Source organism: Rhinopithecus roxellana, chromosome 16 (genome assembly GCF_007565055.1).
Source record: "Rhinopithecus roxellana isolate Shanxi Qingling chromosome 16, ASM756505v1, whole genome shotgun sequence".
NCBI lineage: Eukaryota > Metazoa > Chordata > Mammalia > Primates > Cercopithecidae > Rhinopithecus > Rhinopithecus roxellana.
The window spans coordinates 36312515-36334807 of NC_044564.1; the positions used below are offsets into that span (position 1 = coordinate 36312515).

Genomic DNA, 22293 nt, shown 5'->3' on the forward strand with positions numbered 1-22293 from the left:
TAGGAGACACTGGGGACTGGGTGCAGTGGTGACACTGTGGGCTAGAGGGTGGGTTGGGGGTGGAGGTGTAAGACAAGATGGTTTTTATGAAAGGTTCTGGGTTCCTGAGGGGAAGGGATTGTGCAGGGGATCAAGCTAACATTTCCTACACAAGGACCATGTGCCATGCTCTTGCTCATTAAGCGCCTTTCATTTGATCTCATTTAATGTAGAGATGGTGAAAAACCATCCACCTCTGTAGAAAGCTGGGCCTGAGGAGCAAAACCCCTCAGATAGGAGGTAACACTTTGTTCCTGGACTGGGAGGGGAACTCAGGCAGCTTTATTTTTTCCGAATGCTGATAATTGCCATTCACTGAGCACTTTTTATATGCAGGGTGTATTATATACATCGTGTCATTTAATCCTCACAAAAGCCCAAGGAGGCAGGGTTCTGAGATTCTATTGCTACAAAAGAAAGCACTTCAAAGCTTCTTGATGTGAAGTGGCCACAGTCATTTGTTTTGATCACAAATCTGAAATTAGGACAAGGCTCAGCAGGGACAGCTTTTCCCTACTCCTTGCAGCCACAGCTGGAGCGGATGCCTGGGGCTAGAGGATTTCCTACTTACATGGCCCCTGACATGTTGCGGAGCATTCAGAGGGGACCCCCTTCCAAGATGTCCTCTCACATGACTGACAAGGTAGTGCTGGCTGTCAGCCGCGAGTTCAGTCAGGGCTGTTGGTTCCACTCCACCTGTGCTCCTCCACGGTGCTAGTTGGGCTCTCCCACAGCATGGCAGCTGAGACCTAAGGGCAGGTCCTCCAAAACAGGGCATGGAAGTTGCCAGTCTCTTAAGACCTGGGCCTGGAAACTGGCACAGCATCACTTCTTTCAGATTCTATTTGTCGAGCAGACACAGAGCTTGCGCAGATTCAAGGCGATGCAGCAAAAGAAACCACAGCTCTCAATGGGTGGTGCAAAGAGTTTACAGCCATCTTTATTCTACCAGAGGTGCAGAAATGTTAAGTGTCTTCCCCCGGATTACTCAGTCAGCAAGTGGACAGTACCCCATCCCCTGCTTTCTTCCAGATCCCGTGACAGTCCTGAGTTGGCCAGAGCACCTGACTGACCTCGGGTCAGCTTTCTGTGTCCATTTTTTGCCATCAGCTGTACCTGTAGCATCAATGCCCACCACAGCTCCAGAGGCCCACTGAAGTGGATTCTCTAAGCATTACTAAATGACCTTTATTTGGAATTGACTTTAAGAGCAACACTGGCAGGACCCTAGGCTTGGGAAGAAAACACCCAGGGAGCATATTGTAACCATCTTCGGATGTGGGAGGCTGACTGTGCAGGTCACAGCACAGCTGGTGTTCTGTGGCCTCCATTGTTCTTGAGTAGTTGACAAACTACAGCCAGTGGGCCCGAGACTGTCACCTGCATATGTGCAGTCCTTAAGAAGAAAATGAAAATGTTTTTACGTTTTCAGATGGTGGAAGAATGAAAGCAAAATAGAATGCGTAGCACAGTTGAACAGATGCAGAGAGAGAGTGGATGGCCCAGCAAGCCTCTCACAGAAACAGCTTGTTAATTGCTGTCCCAGAAGGCAGAACTAGCACCTATGCGACCAGAGGTAGATCTCGGGTCGCTATAAGAAAGAATTTTCTAACTAGAGTTGTCCGTCAGCAGGAACAGCAGCTTTGAGCTGAAGGCCATGCAGGCAGATGCTATGCCGTGGACACTATAGGTTGGTGGTGTGCTGGTAAAGCTCTAACAACAGGCTCCCCAGGGGAGAGAGCCTTGGTTGGTAATGTTTGCCTATTTCTGTGGTATAAATGCTCCCACATGGCCAGTCTCCAGCTGCCAGCATAGTAGCACTAAATGCGGAGTCGGGAGGAGATGCACACGGTCAGCTCTCTCGGGAGCTCCAGCTTCCGCTGTGATGGGCTCAGGTGATCATGAGTATGTAATGCTGCTCTTGAGTAGCTCCCAGTGCAGAGACTTGCAGGGTCTTGGGGAGGGACAGTAGTGCTGGGGAAGACTTCTGTGAGATGCCATCTGCTGCTCTCGGGCCACAGGCAGCCATGGTTAACATCCACAAGCCCAGAAAGATTAAGTACTTTGCCCTGGGCCACACAGCTGCTAAATTCTACATGCTAGTTTATTGTTCTCACATTTAGTTTAGAAAATCTTGATTTCTGCAAACAGATTGATAAGTTTGACTACATTCAAATTTAAAACATCCGTTTAACAAAACATCACTTTAAGCAAAGTTAGAAGGCGAATAACAGATTGAGAGAAAACATTTAGAATATGTGAGATCAAGACGCAGTATCCAGAATATGTACGGAGCACCCATCAATCAATTAAAGTTAATGACTATGATGGTTCAGTGAGAAAATGGGCAAAGGATGTGGACACACAGTTTATACCCACTCAAGTACAAACAGCTACTAAACATGAAAGATGACCAATCTTGCTACTAAGCAGGGAAGTATATGATAAAACATTGGTTCATGTTTTCCACTTATTCGACTGGCAAAAATAATACTATGCAAGGGCCAGACGTGGTGGCACACGCCTGTAATCCCAGCACTTTGGGAGGCCAAGGTGGGCGGATCACCTGTGGTCAGGAGTTTGAGATCTGTCTGACCAACACGGTGAAACCCTGTCTTTGCTAAACACAAAAATTAGCTGAGTGTGGTGGCGCACACCTGTAATCCCAGCACTTTGGGAGGCCAAGGTGGGCGGATCACCTGAGGTCAGGAGTTTGGATCAGCCTGACCAATATGGTGAAACCCTGTCTGTGCTAAACACAAAAATTAGCTGGGTGTGGCAGCGCACGCCTGTAATCCCAGCTACTCAGGAGGCTGAGGCAGGAGAATCACTTGAACCCGGAAGGTGGAGGTTGCAGTAAGCCAAGATCATACCACTGCACTCCAGCCTGGGCAACAAGAGGAAAACTCTGTCTCTTTAAAAAAAAAAAAAAAAAAAAATCCAAGCAAGTGAGGACGTGAAGCCAAAGCAACTTCATGAACTGCTGCTGGAGGAATATAAGGTTATGCAGCACAGCCTGCAACTGAGCATTACCTTGACCCAGAAATTCCAAAGTGAACTAGATATCCTGGAGCTTAGAAAACCTGTCACATCCTCAGAGTAGTCAGATGCACAGGGAATCATTGCCTTCTGGTTTGTGATAGTGAAAATTTGGAATGGACATAAAGACCATCAGTTAGGAAAGGACTAAATAAACTCTTATGTGGACCTTCGGGTGAACATTAGGCTACAATGACAAGGATGCAAGAGATTGATAGCAATGGATATTGCTGAGGTGGAATAGCAAATTGCAGATTGATGCATAGACTCTGTTGTCATTTATGTTCTTAAAATGTAAATAAAACCATGCCATATGGTACATAGACTTTTCATATAAAAAGTTCTGGAGGGCTATCCACCATACTCATGACAGTGCATGCTTTTGGGGAGGTAGGGAGGGGGAGAGCCTGTATTGGGGAGAAGGGGAGATATTCAGAAGCGGCTTCAGTTTTATAGATGGAGGTTTAACTTTTTCTAAAGGTCACTATATTTGTAAGAGACCGAGCCAAAATTCAGTTCTTTCCAAACAGAACCATGGCTGTAAAGGAACCTACCATCTTCCTCAGCAAGTTCAGACCCAGCAGGTTGGCCGTGGGGAGGCGCCCACGTGGAGAGGGGTGTCTGGGTGTGGTTGCCTCAGCCCATGAGGTTGACCTTGCTCCTGAGGGTCCTCTCTCATAATATGTGTGACTTCCATCCTGGCCTCAGGTCCCCTTGACACTTGCTTAAGCAGGAAAATGGTTTTTGCTTAATTTATTGTTGCACAGCTGGGACAACTGAAGAATTTTAAATAAGACTTTACTGAGAGCTGAGAATGACAGGAGGAAAATAGAGTCACAGTAAGTAGGCGGTGTTGCTTATAAATCTCAGGGTTCTTGTGCCAAGTTTGGAATGGTCAACACCTCCTCCCTGCTCAGCCTGGCCACCCACCCGCTCTGCTTGCTCGCTCTCCCCTTGCCCCCCTGGCTGCTCTCAGGAATGTCTAAACTCCACTGTGTCTAGACCCAGAGGAAAGATGCAGGCAGAGTGTTCCCTCTCCCATGCAACCGTGGCCCACCTTCCAGCTTTCCTATTTCGTGTCTAAGAGCCAACCTCTTCCCCAGATTTTTGGCCCCAGGAATGTCCATCTGTTTCAGCAAAACCCTACTCTCAACCACAGGAGTTCAGGCCCTATTCTGTCATTAGCATGAGGTCCATATCGGAGTCCCACGCTGTAAACCTAGGACCTGGGCAGGAGACACTCACAGGAGCTTCAAGGTTTTCTCTCTCCTATGGCTCTGAGGAGTTCAGGCCAAGGATTGCTGCAGGGAATATTGGCACCATTGCCATGTGCCAGATGCTCATATCCTAGCCATGTTCTCTTCATCAGTCCCGTTAGAACCGTAGGAACTAATATCCTCATTTTACAGACATGGAAACTGTGCCTCTGAAAGTAACTTAACCTCTCTGAGGACACAGATCCCAATGCAAACCAGGCTACTGCCTGCAGTGCCTCTGAACCCTTGAGCCATGTTCTTCTCCTAGGAGTTTGTTCTAGGGACCTTCAGGAGGCTCCTTCCTGCTTTCACACAACCTCCCTAGGTAAAAGGAAAGATCCCCTCCCCCATGAACTTTGAGTGCCAGGCATGCATGCTGTTCTATGAGAATCCGTGCAGCTCCTTTTAAGTTGTTACTTGAACTTGAATTTGAGGTGAAAACAGACAGAACATGTATTTTCAGATACAGCTTGCATTTTGGATTTAAAGAAGGTAGGGCTAATTCAGGGGAGGCCTTAAGGTTAGAAACTTCGTTGATAAGATTCATTTAATTTGAGGGAAACAGAGCATAGAAGCAAAAAATGTCTCCGACCCCCTGAATCTATTTCCAACCTTAAATTCACTCCTGTTTGACAAATGCAGAAAGTGAATGCCCTGTGTTCCTTCTTTCCCTTCCTGTGTCCCAGCTTCAGTTTTCATTCAGCAGAGTCCTCCAGCGACCCCAGGAACTGAAATTAGAGCGTGAGAGGTGAGCGTGTGAACACCCTTCAAGGCTTCCCCTAAGTTAACAGGAAAGAACATTCAACACAGTGATGATGGTGGAGCATTGAGTTTCTGTTCTTGGTTTAGTTAGAGGCACAGCCAAGAGGTAGTTGGGACCACCTCACTTCTTCATGCCGTATACACCAGGATAGTTATGGTAAAGGAGGAATCATCTTAAAATGCTTGGGGAATTCCTTATGCCTCAAAGAGAGCCCCAGATATATATTTCTCACCCATATTTTTCTGACCTGAATGAAAACATTGTTATAGCAGTACCTGAATGAGCCCTTCCTTCACAGGAGAATCCAAATGCAAGACTAAGAAAACACTTCAGTGGATTCTAATTATCTTCCCCTTTCCTTGCTTCTCTTTATTTCCTGAATTGCTTTAGCCAACCTGTAATATTTTGCTTGCAGCTTGTGAGGAGTTATTACTTATTATGGGTTAGATTGGATACTCCCCCACAAAAAATTTTGTTGAAGTCGTAACCTACGGAACCTCAGAATGTGTGATCTTTGGAAAGAGAAGATCATTCTTCTCATTGGTTACATGACCAAGTTAAAATGAGGGCGCTTGGTTGGGCTCTAATCCCATATGACTGCTGTTCTCATAAAGGGGGAGTGTGGATGCAGACACAGATGTGTGCAGAGGGCAGCCTACAGGGAGAGACTCAGGGGAAGCGCCAGGTGCAGGCGGGGACAGGAGTGCTCACCTGCAAGCCCAGGAGCACGGAGATTGCTGGCAAAGCCCCGGAAGCTGGGAAGTGGCCAGAAGGGATTCCCCACCAAGCTTTAGAGGGAGCTTGGCTCTGTAGACACCTTGAGTTTTGACTTGTAACCTCTAGAACTGAGGCAAGAAATTCTGTCATTTTAAGCCACCCAATTTGCTACTTTGTTAGTGTAGCCCCGGCAAACTAATACACTACCTATACCTAACCCTTTTACTTTTTTTTATTATTATTTTTATTATTTTATTTTTATTTATTATTTTTTAAATGTTATGTAGAGATGGGAGTCCCACTGTGTTGCCCAGGCTGGTCTCAAACTCGTGGCCTCGAGCGATCCCACCTTGGCCTCCCAAAGTGTTGGGTTTATAGGTGTGAACCACCATGCCTGGACCTAACCCTGTTAAAGTATACATTTAGGATGAAATAAAATTGAAAATTTTAGTTCCGCTCTCCTAGTCAGTGTGACATTATATTTTTCAAAGATGGCTTCATCGTTACTTGCTGTCCTACCTGTAGGACCAAACACCTGAAATCCCCCTTCAGGAGCTGGATTCTAAATCCCCCTCCCTCAGGCCTGGACCCGTTTGATGCTATGTGACTCCTGAGGCGGCATCCACCTGCTTGCTGGGACACTTGCTCCGGAACCCTGACCTGCCCATGAATGGTCTTAAGGCCAGTGTGCTATGAGGGAGCCCAAACTAGCCCAGATGGAGAGACCACCCAGAGACATGAGACTACAAGGAGATAGGTGCCCAGACAGCCCCCAGCTGCTCCAGTGCCCCTGCCGTCTCAGCTTCAGCCATTGTCTGATTGTAACCCCATGACACACCCTAAGCCACAACTGCCCAGCCAACTCTTCCTGAATTTCCAACCCATAATATGATTGTCATGGTTAAAGCCTAACATTCTGGGGAGATTTGTTACACAGCAATAGATAACCATAATAGCTAGCATGATCTGTGCTTTGCATTGGTCACTGTCTTTTAATTTATAAAATGTATTACATTATTACTTCTGATTAAATAGTTTTATATTTAAAGCAGACAGAAGACAACCACAAAATCTGGTAGCTTAACATAATAGGATTCATCTCTCACCCACTCAAAGTCTCATGCAGATAGGATAGGTTGATGACCTCCTTCAGGCAGTGACTCCAGGGTCCACGTTCCTTCTGCCTAGTCTCTGCTGCCCCCGATGCTTCTTGGAGTCCTGTGCTGGGTCACCTGTGTTCTGGTGGCCAAAGAGAGAGAAGAGAGTATGGGTGGGGGATCACATTGGATGTTTTGGACTGCATCTGAAGTGCCACACATCATTTTGTTTTTTTGTTTGTTTGTTTGTTTTTTTGAGACGGAGTCTCGCTTTGTCGCCTAGGCTGGAGTGCATTGGCGTGATCTCGGCTCACTGCAACCTCCGCCTCCTGGGGTCAGGCCATTCTCCTGCCGCAGCCTCCCAAGCAGCTGGGACTACAGGCCCCCCACCACCACGCCCGGCTAATTTTTTTTTTTTTTTTTTTTTTTTTGTATTTTTAGTAGAGACGGGGTTTCACCGTGTTAGGCAGGATGGTCTCGATCTCCTGACCTCATGATCCGCCTGCCTTGGCCTCCCAAAGTGCTGGGATTACTTTGGGATTACAGGTGTGAGCCACCGCGCCCAGCCTATTTTGGTCCGTATTTTACTGGCTAGAAGTAGTCCTGGATTCAAGGAGCTGGGAAATGCCCCTTAGTTGGGGGTCTGCAAGAAACAAGGTAGTATGGTGGGAACATAGCCGAGGCTCTGCCACATCTGCACACAGATCAGAGGATCTCAAAATACCAGCGCTGGAAGGGCCTTGAGAAATGAGCTTATCTGTGTGTCATCTCTGCGTCAGGATGAACAGAGTCTTGTTAAAATATAGATCCTGGGGCCTCACTCAGGAAGTGGATACTAGGAAATTGCATTAAAAAGATTCCCCAAATTATTGTTGTGTGCACTAAGGTTAGAGAACCACTTAACCTGGTTACTCAACCCTCTTATTGTACAAAGAGCAAAGGTGAGGTCCAGAGAGGTGATATGACCTCCTTAAATCTCTTCCAGTCACCCACCCCTTGAGGCCAGAATTGGAGCTAGCGCCTCTGCCTCCCAGGGCTTTGTGACCTAGGAGCCACGCCTCGAAGGTGTGCCCTGGGGGAGCATACTTGGTGCCTGATTTCTTCTACTCTGAAGAATCCTAATGTTTGCCTTGAAATGGGCCTCATGGGGTAATAAGTATGTAGACAGGGGTCCACTGCAGCTTAAATGATAACCAGAGCTGGTCCCAAATTAAGTCTTGTTACATTTTGGGCCATTCCTAGCAAAAGTCAGGAACCCTCCAGAATGTGTTAATTTAGAAAATGGAATCTTGCAATACCTTCTCCTGCATTATTCAAAAGGCCCACTTTGTTTTTAATGTAGTGGCATGTCCTAAATACCTTCTGTCATGCCAACTTTTAGGGAGGCTTTGGTGATAGTAAAAGACACGGCAGGAGGAGAAAGAACCATGGTATTTCCAGCTCTCTTGGTGAAAACAGCAAATGTTCATTAGTATTCATTTCACACAATTTCCCTGATAAAGCCGTAATTTAAAACACTGACTCAAAGCCCTAATAAAGGAGGTTAACTTGCTTTCTAAATCTGCTGCACAGACTACTCATCTCTCCTTCCATCAGCCTCCCTTCTTCTAAGCAAATTGTGGAATTTGGAACAAAGAGAAAAAGTGCAAGGTTTTTTGACTGATTCCCTTATTAACCAGATTCGGCTGTTCAGCAGCAGTGTGAGCATTTGAGTTCTGGTTCTCAGCATGCATGTGAAAAACCCTCAAGTCATTTTCTACCTTCAGAGATTTGGGGGCCAAACAGGAAACAAATTACCAAACATTGCTTATCATGCTCCCAAACCTTTGCCGAAATCATTTAGTTTCAATTATTTTGATTAATTACTGAGGATTTTACACGCAGAGTTTATGGCAAAAACATCTGCCCTCATGAATTGGCGTGAAGGAAGATGAGTATATATGTAGAAATGAAGGAAGATGAGTATATATGTGGAGATGAAAGAGGATGAGTATATATGTAGGGATGAAAGGTAATTAGTATGTATGTAGGACTGAAGGAAGGTGGGTATGTATGTAGAGATGAAAGAGTATGAGTATGTATGTAGAATGAAGGAGGATGAGTATATATGTAGTGATAAAGGAGGATCAGTATATATATAGGAGTGAAGGGTGATCAGTATATATGTAGGAATGAAGGAGGATATGTACATACGTAGAAATGAAGGCAATGTAGGGATAAAGGGGGATGACTGTGTAGGGATGAAAGGGGATATGTACATACGTAGCTATGAAGGAAGATGAGTATATGTGTATGATGAGTATACGTATATGTGTATGGATGGCAGGGGATGGAGTGAATACATAGGACCTTCTGGGCATCAGTTGATGAGTCCTGCCTAGTGGGATAGGGTCTCTCCTAAGCTTTCTGATGTCTGACTGAAGGACTTGGCTGCCTAGACAAGCCGTGACATGGACTGCTTCATAACAAGTTGAGATTTGAACAGGGACTTGTGAGAAGGGTCGGTGATGAAAACTGAGGGGATCAACTAGTACTCTCCTTCTCCCGGTCTTGATCAGGCACTATCACTTTGCACTCCTGGGTCCCTAACTCTTGGGGTTCCAGGGTTATTCACTGTCCTTACTCCTGTGGAATTGAGTTTCTGAGGACACAAATACTGAATAAGGCACGAGATGACCAGGCCAGGGAAGGGCAAGCCTGAGCTCTGTTGACTGAGCCTAGTAAACAAGCCCATGTTCCAGCCTTCTCTGACTGTGTAAAAAAACGACTCCAGACCCAGTGAGGGTGTAGGTTGAGTTCCCTGGGAAGCAGACTCTTGAGATGGAGGAAAGTGTGCATGGTGTTTATTAAGAACTTTATTTAGGATCAAGATTTGGAGAGGAGGAGAAGGGAGCAGGAATGCGTTCAGTGGCAGCCCCAGTTGGCCAACAGGGAGTTCTGGGGCCAGAATGACTCTTGAGAGTTACCCCAGGTTGGGCTGAGATGACCTAGTCTTTATATCAGGGGTCAGCAAGTTATGGCTTATAGGCCAAACCCAGGTTGCAACCTATTTTTTAACTAAAGTTTTATTGGTGCATAGCCACACCCATCATGTACATGTCATCTGTGGCTGCTTTCATGATACATTAGCAGAGTTGAGTAGTTGGGACAGCCTCCAAGGCCGGCAAAGCCTAAAATGTTTAGGATCTGCCATTGATAGAAGTTTGGCAGGCCCTGTGATGTTCCCTCATTGCTCAGTCGCTGAATGGACAGTCTCTGATCTCTGTGGCCTCGGCTGGGCTGGAGGGTCCCCTTCCAAGGTGCCTTCCTTGCTCAGGTCTCCGGCCTTGTTCTCCAAGGACATCTCTTCTTCCTGGGTTTCTCCACATGGCACAGTGGTTTGGCATCATCATACTTCTTGCATCTTACCTGAGGGCTTCAGGAGGTGGGACCTGGAGGCCCCCAGTCCCAGAAAAACCACAGCAGGGTTGGCAGAATCACTTGTGCCATTGGTCAGAGTGGTCACGGGGCCTGCCCAGATTCAAGAGGTGGAGGCACAGATTCTGCCCACTGCCTGAGGGAGGATGGCACAATCACGGTGCAGAAGAGCACGAGGATGAGATGCCGTCAGACCGTCTTCGGAAAAATGTGGAACGTCATGGCAGGCCAGGTGTCTGCTCGGCAGTTCTGTGTCAATCCTTGCTCACCCAGGCCACAGCTGCAGTGCCCGTTCCTCCCCAACTCCACGGTCCCTGATCTCACGTGGGGAGCTTGAGACGGCCATGATGGGAATGTGACACCTCAGGAATGGGCTCTGCCCACCCCAGCCCCAAAGAGCCTGCTGTGAAACCCTCACCCACACAAGCCTGCCGCCATGGGAGGACTTCTGGTTTGAAGCCACCTGGGAAAAAAGACAGCAGCATTGATTGAGAAGGGTCTCTGCATGTCCTGGAACCTCAGAACAACTCCGTACGCTATGATGTTTTACCCTTTATTTTATAGAAGGGGAGTCTGAGGCTCAGCGAGGTTGGAGGCCCTGGCAGAATTTGAACCACGGTCCCCTCGTTTTTGCCATCTTGCCTCACAGAAGACAGAGCCAGCAGGAGAAGGAGATCGTGGATCTGAAGAAAGCTTAGGTTGGCAGGGAGGGAGAGAAAGCCGGCCAAAGAAGAGCGGGCAAAGCCTGAGGCCGGGGCAGCATGGGGTTGCCAGAAGGCTGGACAGTGGAGCCCCCAGAAAGGACTCAGGGCCAGCAGGCTGCGCCATCTGTGTGGGTGCTGGAAGATTCACCCCAACCAGGCAGCCAAACTCCAGATGTTTCTCATTGTCTGAAAAATGCATCTCCGTACTCTATGACAACACAAGCAGGTGTGAGTGAGGTGGGGTCAGGAGGCCCTGAAGAGGGCCACAGAGAGAAAGCCGGTGGCTGGGCACCACATTCACGGCAGAAGTTTCACTCCTTCCCCTCACCTTCTTCCTGGGAAGCACAGTGGTTAGGCTTAACCAATGGGCCGGTTTAAGGAGGAGGAGCGGGCAGGAAGGGGCTTTCATATTGGATCCTGGAGGAAGCAGTGGTATGCTACAGGGGTGACAGTGGCCTTCTTTATAACAACACTCGTTCCCACAAGCTGGACCTTACCCACATGCCAGCCTTGGCAGTTACACATGTCTAGTACCTTTCATCCTCATAACCTTCAAGGGAAGAGGTCTTATGACTCCTCTGGGGAAATGAGGCTCAAGAGAAGGGGTAACCTTCCGGGTTTCAGGGTGAGCTCATGGCAGAAGTTAAGACTTGCACTGGATGCAGGCACTTGACTTCTCCACTCCACATGGCCGCGGTGCCTGAGTCAGCTCCAGTGGTGTGGGGCGCCCCAGAGAGCACAGAAGCCAGGGCTGGAGACCCGGGGGTGATGGGAGAGCTTTCTTTGGGTTGGGTTGGTTCACAATCTCCCACTTTTTCTTTTTCCCCTGTATAGTTGAAGGATTTTCTCTCCCCTTGTTGTTTGTTTTAAGAATAAGATGCGAAAGTGAGAAACGGGAGGCCTTGCCTTGTTCCCTGGGGAGACAGTGGGGGGCCTGTGAGGCCAAGGGCACCTGGGAGGGGAGAGGGTGGGGCAGACTGCATCTCCCAAGAGCAAGGCCACTCCTGAGGCAGGGTCCATGCAGGACACCTTTCGCTTGGACTCCTGGACATCCTGGCTGGGCCCAGGCTCTGCTGTGTCCCCTGGGGGATAGGGGAGGCTTGTGGACTGTTCACAGGAGGGTGCAGCTACCTCTGCCAGGCCCCTGGGGATAGGAGAGTCACTCCACTGTCCCCATAAACCATGGGAGGCCTGGCAGCAGGACCGTGGAATTAAGACATGGGAAAATGGTCTCAGTTTTTCAGGTGCTTGTTAAAAATGCTGACTTTCCTGGTCACCATTCTTGGAAGCCCTCCCACAGCGGATTGAAAGTGAGGCTCAGACTCTTCATTTTTAAAGCATCCTCAAACAATTCTGATGCCCACAGACTCTAGACCGTGCTAAAGAAAACACCGACCAGGAGGGTGAAGGCGTGTGGGATCTGAAACTTTTTTTTTTTTTTTTTTTTTTTTGAGGCGGAGTCTCGCTCTGTCGCCCAGGCTGGAGTGCAGTGGCCGGTTCTCAGCTCACTGCAAGCGCCGCCTCCCGGGTTCCCGCCATTCTCCTGCCTCAGCCTCCCGAGTAGCTGGGACTACAGGCGCCCGCCACCTCACCCGGCTAGTTTTTTTTTTGTATTTTTTAGTAGAGACGGGGTTTCACCGTGTTAGCCAGGATGGTCTCGATCTCCTGACCTCGTGATCCGCCCGTCTCGGCCTCCCAAAGTGCTGGGATTACAGGCTTGAGCCACCGCGCCCGGCCGGGATCTGAAACTTTTAAGAAAACAGCTTTTTTGTCATTCTTATCTGATCCGATGAGCACCAATTTTCTTACTCTGAATGGATGTAGATGCGGAAGGTATAATGTTTAGGGAGCGCTGTTGCCCTAAGAAAGATAATGAATACAGCAGTTTGTGCATAATTGCACTTAATTATTATGTTGTGAATATATGGTTAAACTTGATAAAGATTAACCTATAAAAACTCTTATTAAAACTTCCCTGTTATTTGCCATTCATCGCTACCGTGGAGTTTTTAGGGGAGCTTGTTCATCCATCCACCTGATCAAGTTTTGAGTGCTTGCTGTGTGCCTGGCTCTGCGGGGAGTGGGGCATACAGCAGTAGCCAATAGCTGGGGTGGGAGGTGCCGACCACTCCCCTCCACCCACTTACAGTCTGGACAGAGAAACAAACTAAATAAATCTGCAACCAACCACATACATTTTGCTTTTTTTTGTAAATTTTTTTTTTTTTTTTTTTTTTTTGAGACAGTCTCTCTCTGTCGCCAGGCTGAAGTGCAGTGGTGCGATCTCAGCTCACTGCAACCTCTGCCTCCCGGGTTCAAGCGATTCTTCTGTCACAGTCTTCCGAGTAGCTGAGACTATAGGCATGCGCCACCACGCCCGGCTAATTCTTTTTGTATTTTTAGTAGAGACGGGTTTTCTCCGTGTTGGCCAGAATGGTCTCAATCTCTTGACTTTGTGATCCGCCCACCTTGGCTTCCCAAAGTGCTGGGATTACAGGTGTGAGCCATCGCTCCAAGGCTACTGAATTGATTTTTATAAATGTGTTAGTATTTACATACAAACCAATACTAAACAAGGAAGGAAAAAACCGTTACCAGACCATATATTGTGAATTTGAATTTTAAAGAATTAATTAAACATGCAGGTTACAAAATTTTCAGGTACTCTCTCATTGAAATAAGAAGATATACACTGTGAATTCTGTACAAAGCTGGCTTGCAGATGTTTTCTTGTCATTAGAGTTGAGACATCACCTGTAAATACATTGAATTAAAATGTTTTAAAGATACACTGACATTTTCTTCACAACGTTTCGTCTCTGCCCCTCTTCTCATTTGTGAACACAGAACCTTAGGAAAATGGTTCCCAGGTGCTTTCAAGCACAAATGTGTCCGAATGCAGAACTGTCAACAACCTGCACAGAGAATTCTGACTCCATGCTTGGTGGTTTCAGCATAATCTTTATGCTGTTTTCTTGTCTGATGTTTGAGCACACCAGTAGTCTATGAGAGAAGGAATCAATGTGAAACGGAATTGTTACCAATAACCTCTGCTTCCGGGTTCTCAGCGTTGCAGGTGGCGAGCTGTTTGACTTCTTAGCTGAAAAGGAATCTTTAACTGAAGAGGAAGCAACTGAATTTCTCAAACAAATTCTTAATGGTGTTTACTACCTGCACTCCCTTCAAATCGCCCACTTTGATCTTAAGGTACGTTTCAAAGTATAAGCCAGATAGAAGCTTGTGCAGATCACAGCCTTGGTTGTTTCTCTGCTAAGAAAAATTGAGGCATCTGAAAGAGTTACATTATTTTTCCTGTACCAGCGTAACAAACAGAATTATCAATATAAATCAGCAAGCATAGAATAAATACATGCCTCCCACTGGGATGGCAAACCTTTTTGTGGGATAGAGGCTTAATTGATAATTGATTACATTCTGGAATTCTTGGTAAAGAATACAAGGGGTCTTAGGAACCAGGTTTTTTTAGTGAGGGGGATGCTCTTGGCTACTTGGACATTAGCCAGCAGCCAGTGACTGGTGCTGGTTCCTTCTGTGGCTCTGGGCGTGTTAAGATAGAAAATGTGTTGAGTGATGCAAAGGCTTGTGGCTTGACTCTGTCACCAATAATCAAGCAAACCAAACTCAGATTGGCTAATTGGGGCATTTGCCTGGCTGGATGCAGAACGTAGTTGGAGATGAAACGGCATGTAAGCCACCCTCCCAGCCATGACAGAGGTGTGGTCTCTTTGGGAAGGGGAGACACAACAGGAGCAATAGGAAGTGGCAATGGTGAGAAGTTCCAGTTGAAGAGAGCGAGAAGTGGTCTGGTAAAGCACACCAATAGTCTATGAGAGAAGGAATCAATGTGAAACAGAATTGTTACCTCCATAATAACACAAAGAAGTGTGCGCTCCGTCGGAGGAGATGGCTCAGACCCGTAGAGCTGGGACAGGATTTCAGAGGAGGGAGGACTGTCCCCATTCTTTTTGTGGCAGAGCTGTCAATGTCCCATTCATGTCCCCCCGGCCCCACAAACATGTGAAAAGACACACACTCATATACAGCCTAAAAGAGGGCTTGCTGCAAATACCTGTGACTCTTCCTGGCATCTTGTTTCTGGCCCTGGGAGCTGGAAATGCAAAAGAAAAATTTCCACAGAAGCAGCTGTCAGCCGTGGAGGATGGAGAGATGGTGGATAAAGACCCCAGCTCCCTCATGCTACAATTGGAATAACACTGAGTTCTCCTTTTCGCCTCCCATTCCCCTAGTTACCCCCACCTTGATAGGACACTTCGTAGCAACTTCCTTCTGTTTCCTGTATCTGCTTCTCCTACCAAGTGTTTCCTGGTGTCCCCTCCTTGTCTCAGGCCTGCTTCAGGGAGAACCTAGAGCAAGACATGTATTTCCTTCTTGAAATAAGAAGATATACCCCATGAATTCTGTACAAAGCTGGCTTGCAGATTTTTTTCTCGTCATTAGAGTTAAGACATCACCTCTAAATACGTTTAATTAAAATGTTTTAAAGATACACTGAGATTTTCTTCACAACGTTTCGTCTCTGCCCCTCCTCTCATTTGTGAACACAGAACCTTAGGAAAATGGTTCTGTGTATACTCTTTCCTGGTATACTTTCAACCACCCTGGTATACTCTTTTCCTGGTATACTCTTTCAACCACCCTTTCTTCCCTAATTTTTGGCCTTTTTTTTTTTTTTCCTTTCGGGAGTGGGAAGAGAAGAACTGTTCTGCCATCTTGTCCTCAGCATAACATATCATAGCCTTTTATTTCTCTCTTTTTTCAAGCCTGAGAACATAATGCTTTTGGATAGAAATGTCCCCAAACCTCGGATCAAGATCATTGACTTTGGGTTGGCCCATAAAATGGACTTTGGAAATGAATTTAAAAACATATTTGGGACTCCAGAGTTTGTCGGTAAGTTCCTTTGCTCCTGTGGTCATTTACATCTCAGAAACATTATTCTGGCAAACCTCCCCTGCTGGAAGATTCTTTCCCTGTTACATGTTCCTGGTTGTTGCATGAAGATAGAATTGGTTAGTTTGCTTCCTCCCAAGCTAAATGAGTGTTTGTTTCCTCTTAGCTCCTGAGATAGTCAACTATGAACCTCTTGGTCTTGAGGCAGATATGTGGTAAGGAGTATGTCCTTGGTGGTGTTTTCTTTCTGATTTATTTGACTCTTCTCCTGATGTGTTCTTTTGTTTGTTTTGTGTTGTTTTTAGGAGTATCGGGGTAATAACCTATATCCTGTAAGTACCACAATCCACAACTCATACTCTCTTCTCTTCCGTGAGACCATAGGTTTAATTAACCATTAAATGTGCTGTGTTGATCTCTTTAGCTTATGCATGCTTTTGATATAAACATATTCGTTTTACACCCTGAAAACATGTTTAGTTTATACTAATTAAACATGTTCTCCTAATTTGAAATGAGTCGTCAGAAACTGTAGCATAATCACTGAAAGAAAGCATAGCTGTCCATCACTGCCGAGAAACAGGTTTCCTGTAAACTACCAGATGCTGTTCCAAATTAACTTGTTAAGTGAATCCTTTTGCATGAAGCTGACACTTTTGGTCCTGACAGTGAAAGCCTATGAAATATAGTCAAACTCTCAAGAGATTATTCAAGCACCAGCTTATAATCTTATTCCACACTCCAGATGTTATAGGAGCAAAATGACAACACTAAGGGGTCGTCATTAATGTTCTGTGCCCAACTTTATTTTTAACAGCCTAAGTGGGGCTTCCCCATTTCTTGGAGACACTAAGCAAGAAACGTTAGCAAATGTGTCTGCTGTCAACTATGAATTTGAGGATGAATACTTCAGCAATACCAGTGCCCTAGCCAAAGATTTCATAAGAAGACTTCTGGTCAAGGATCCAAAGTGAGTGTCCGTGTTCCTGAAAGGTGCTTGGCCACGGCCTCAGCCAGCCCAGAGCCTGTGCCTGTTCCATGCATAGGGCCGCGTTTCTCAGACCCTGCTTGCTTCATCTACCAAAGGGCAGCATGCCCTGTGAAACGCTTCAGAAAATGCAAGCAGGGCCCTCTGCCCCCGCTCAGTCAGTCCCTGCAGGCACAGTGAAATCATCACAAAAAGACCGATGCCGTTTTTGGCTTTCTTCCCTGAACTGCATTTTCCAGAGTATCTGCTTGGCAGGCCCAGCCAGCAGGAAAACAACCTTAGTATTTGCTGCTATGGTCACAGCATTTTTTCCTTTTTCCCCCTCCCCTCAAGGAAGAGAATGACAATTCAAGATAGTTTGCAGCATCCCTGGATCAAGGTGAGTTGCATATTACTTCACTGTTTAGATCACTTTCTATGTGATTGGTTTGGGCACCCTGGTATTCGTGTGTCTTAAAGTACTGCTAACCACAGGTCACACCTGGAGTGTTAAGTTTGCTATTTGCATCATATTTTAAGAAAAGCTGACAGGTTAGACTGTATCCTAATGATCCCAGAGGTGGGGAGAGAGGAATAAGCCAGCACAGAGCAGGATTGTAAAAGGTCAAGCCCACTCAACAACTATGTTTGGAGTGACCTGTGGGGTGTTGGCCCAAACAGTATATTTAAAATTTTATGTTGATTCCAGCATGTAAATATCAATCAAATCTGGATTTCCAGCTTCTCTTGGAAAATCTGAAGATCTGCTGACACTGAGCCCTCATTCCACATGGCCTTGGGAAGTGGCACAGGCACCTTGGTGCTGGGGAACAAGGTCCCCTGGAACATTACACCTTTACATTACCTGCCTGGCCTGATTGACATTTGGATTAAAGTTGCTTCAATCCAGGGCAGAAAGGATTAGGGGTGGGAAAGGATGATAGTTACAGAATAAAATCATGAAACAAAGAAGTGAACATCACAGAAACAGGCTTTGGGGGCAAATAGCTTTGCTGTGCAAGCTCCCAGCGGTGACCTGGGCTCTCCTAGCGAGCTGTGGTGTCTCCTTCTCCCAGAGGTGGAAGACAAAAGCTAAATACATCTACTGAAAAAGATACAGTACAAGGAATTCTCCTGCTATAGGCCAAACTAACTTTGCTGACCTCTGAGATCCCTCCAAGCTCTACATTACTTGGTGATATCCAAGTTCGAATGCCTCATAACATAGCCTCACCATGAATATTGCCATGCCCAAACTATCAATGTGGAAAGTCATGATTTAGTTTGACCCCAAGCTCTACTTCTCCCCAGTGTATATGGATGATACGAAACCCTCAGATACAAGAGTGAGTCTGCTAAGACTAGGTGCCTAGATATTCCATGTTATCCCAACTTCCTATGCTAATTTAATAAGGTGAATGCATAAGCATCCTGAATAAGGAGATGTTTGAAAAATTGTCATATAACACATTTAAATGTAACTTGAGAGCTTTAATTTTTTTTCTTGGATTTTTATTTTAGCCTAAAGATACACAACAGGCACTTAGTAGAAAAGCATCAGCGGTAAACATGGAGAAATTCAAGAAGTTTGCAGCCCGGAAAAAATGGAAAGTAAGATTGTTTGTTGTGGAGGGATTAACAAATTCTATTTCCTGTGTAGAGCAGTGTGTGGTCAGGGCCCGTCTCCTCTGATACTGGCAATATGGAAAATATATCCTTTCCTCTTTTTAATCCACCCTGTAGTGTTCTGCACCATTACTCTATTTTCAAAAACAAGCAAAAATAATATTTTAGTCACTTTAACTCATACCATTAAATGTACTTTTGTATTTTTTCCATCGAAACCATTCTCAATGCAAATTTTTATAGCAGCACCATAAAATTATAGTGAAATCTTTTTCTAATACTACAAGCCACATTTTAAATAGGTTCATTCTTTGTGGTAAGCAGCATGAGATTACATTTGTGCTGTAACTCGTGTAAGTAGGTCTCTCAGCCCTGCCTTTATCTGTGAGTGGTCGGAGTGGGGGTGGGGTGGGGCCATGAGCATTTGCAGGGTGGCCTCTTCTCCTTCCTAAGTGTGGATGGCCTCCACAGGGCCTGGGTGGGACATAGATTGGAAGGCATTGCAGACATCCTGGAAGAAATCACACTTCAGGGCTAAGAAGGTGATGGGATGGTTTCCTGTGCCCAGGGTCATGTCAAACCCAGAGGAAGTGGGTACCTACCATGTCTTCCCAGCTCAGGGCCAGAAATGTACCTCGTTTTCACACCTACTGATCTTGGGGTGCTATGGTAGGGATGAGGAAGACCACAGCACTAGATTTTCAAGAAGTCCTTAGAATTAGGCTTAAAGTAGAGAGAGAGCAACCATACATTTCTCTTTCTTGCTCTCATTCTTTAACTGTGCTTTTGCCTTTGAGAGTAAATGCAGAGATGTTTTTTCTATAAGAGGCCCTCCAGCTGTTCACTTCCATCAGCTGTCTCGTTTTGGTCATTACATTGTCTACCATCACTGCTTATGTGGCACAAAGGACATAGAGCAAGGCCCCTGCATTCTGTGCTTCTCTGAGGGGGGACCTGCAAGGGTCAAATCACCTTCTCCAAAGAACAGAGAAGAAAATATAGAGAGAGAAAGAATGTGGGGTGTCCAGCTCTGTAGTTCAATAATGAAACATGGAAGGAGAATCTCTATATTCTGTTGTCTTGATTTATAACACCTTTAAAATTATTCTTTAAGCAAATACAACCCAATTCGCTGTAGGATTGCCCACCTGGGAGAGTGTGTGCTCATGCCTATGAACACGATCTCAAAGGCTTTGTCGTTTGTACTCATTTGACAATTGTTACATAAGCTGTCTCTCCTCCTCTCACCCTACCTTTTTTTTTTTTTTGTCTTTAAAAAAAAGCAATCCGTTCGCTTGATATCACTGTGCCAAAGATTATCCAGGTCGTTCCTGTCCAGAAGTAACATGAGTGTTGCCAGAAGCGACGATACTCTGGTAAGCAAACCCGTGTGCCCTGGTGCTCCTTTCTCAGCACTGGGTACTCAGAATGTCCAAGCTGTCCTATTCGTTCAACCTCCCAGGAACCTGAAGTTGTGGAAATGGCAAGCCTATTCTTGATCCCCTTAGAGGGATTTGGGGGTGCTGATTTATGCACCCTCTTGCTTTTTTCCTCTTTTTTTCTCTTTGATTTGAATGCTGCTGTCCCCTCTCATAGCCCCATACCTCTAACACTACCTTCCACCTTGATGCAAACATAGGCACAGACCACCCCCCCAACACACACGCGCACACACACACACGCACAGCAAATGCACATACACAGAGACACACTCGCTGATATTTTGGTAAAAGAGAGGCTAGCCAGCAGAAAAGAGCTTATTCTAATTTGCATGAACCGTTGCTGCTGACATAGAAGAATCTTGGTTAACAGTAGCACAGAAGGGACAGACAACCGCCACCTCCTTCCCACACACATGCACCAGGGAATCAGGAAGAATGCAGTGCTGCTTGCTGGTGCGTCTCCTAGCAGACCAGAAGGCCTAACTCACTTGAATTATTGGCCTGGTGTTGACTGCCCAAGGCCCTTGAGAATAACTCCAGCTTTCTTAGTTTTAATGTGAACTTTGACAAAGTGGCAAAGATTTATCAAATTTGTTTTTCAGTACCCTCTAGTTATGTTTCCTTTGTGATTAGAAATGCATTCATTTTCCAATTTCTAGCCTTTATTTTCTTTATTTTCCCCCCTAATCCAAACTGAAACCTAATCACAGATAAGCTCTTCAGATATGAGTAGAAGCATCCGAATTCAACAAGACTTTCCCCTGACAGTCAAACAATGGGCCTTTATTAAGTCAGGAGGTGAAGGGGACTCCAGACGAGGCAACCACGGTTGTCCTGTGGGAACTACCCTGCCCCTGTAACAGAACAGTCAGCATTTCCCCGGTGGAGCCAAGTACTTCAGGGTACTTCAGGGTGGGAATTGCAGACACCAGCTCCCCATTTTTCCCCTTAAGGTAGTAGTTTCACTGAGGCTCCACATCTAGCCTTGTGGAGTGAAATAGGATTGGAGATATTTTAAAAAACCAAAAAAACGGAAAAAACAAAAGAGAAGCAGATTAGGGCGAAAAGAGAGAGAAGAGGAGGCTTTGTTTGGGAATCGTTAGAGGGTGGCTGCGCAACCAGCGAGAAGATAAAAACTGTGACTCTAAGTAAGATAATGAGGATGATTAAAGATTGCAAATTGAAGTCACTGAATATTCAACTGGGAGACGTTACATGTGTCACAGTGAAAAATTTAGGGTGGGAGAGGGACCAAGGGTCGTGCAGGAGCTCCAGGTGGAAAGATACCCTGCCAGAGGTCAGATTCCCTCATCTCCATATTCTAATCATGGGGTGAGTCATAACAATCTGCTTTATTCCTTCTGTTTTCCCCATTTCTCTTGACTTGCGCTTTCATGTAAATGCCTCTTAGTCATTGACTTGAATTGTGACAGAAAAGCAAAGCCGGTGGCATTCTTAAACATGCATTTTATACAAATATTACTAAAGCCCACATGGAAAGTGTTTGGATTCAGATCTGTAGAGAAGAGAAGGCAGATGGAGAGACATGCTTTCTCCATTCTCCCCCACAAGCAGAGATTCAGCCTCTGTAGATACACTTTTCCAGATTTGAAATTCCAGTGGTCATAATTCTGTGTTTATCATTTCAAAAATTTTGTTTAGGATTTTTCTAGCTGATTCCTTAGTTTTAATGTGAATTTTGACAGCGTGGCAAAGATTTTTCAAGTTTTTATTCACCACTTTTCTGGTTATTTTTCCTTTGTAATTAGAAATGCATCAGTTTTCTGATTTCTAGCCTTTGTTTTTTTTATTTAGAGCCTATTTTTTAAATCTTTGTTGTTGTTTTTTTTTTATAATTGGGATCAGCTTTCAGAGAATTTTGCCATGTTATTCTATACATAGTGATGGAAGAAATATGAGTGATCAGAAAACAATTCCGTAGTTGGAAACATTCCAAATTGACAATATCTTATTCAAAGGCATCATTTCTTTGCTTCAGTAGGTTTTCCTTTTTTTTTTTTTTTGAGGTGGAGTCTCGCTCTGTCGCCCAGGCTGGAGTGCAGTGGCGCAATCTCGGCTCACTGCAAGCTCCATCTCCTGGGTTCACGCCATTCTCCTGCCTCAGCCTCCGAGTAGCTGGGACTACAGGTGCCCACCTCTGCGCCCAGCTAATTTTTTTTTGTATTTTTAGTAGAGATGGGGTTTCACTATGTTAGCCAGGATGGTCTCGATCTCCTGACCTCGTGATCTGCCCATCTCGGCCTCCCAAGGTGCTGGGATTACAGGCGTGAGCC

At 45.7% G+C, this 22293-nt stretch overlaps 1 protein-coding gene across 3 annotated transcripts in view; it reads left to right on the top strand.

Annotated features, from left to right (window-relative positions):
• Positions 1-22293, top strand: part of DAPK1 (death associated protein kinase 1) — a 209410-nt gene that overhangs the window by 126507 nt on the left and 60610 nt on the right. For all 3 annotated transcript variants that reach the window (XM_030920187.1, XM_010377852.2, XM_030920188.1), the window contains exons 4-11: positions 14101-14239; positions 15835-15964; positions 16131-16179; positions 16270-16296; positions 16782-16934; positions 17286-17331; positions 18453-18542; positions 19841-19933. In XM_030920187.1, coding sequence (XP_030776047.1) covers positions 14101-14239; positions 15835-15964; positions 16131-16179; positions 16270-16296; positions 16782-16934; positions 17286-17331; positions 18453-18542; positions 19841-19933 — 727 coding nt within the window. The remainder of the gene's footprint in view (positions 1-14100; positions 14240-15834; positions 15965-16130; positions 16180-16269; positions 16297-16781; positions 16935-17285; positions 17332-18452; positions 18543-19840; positions 19934-22293) is intronic.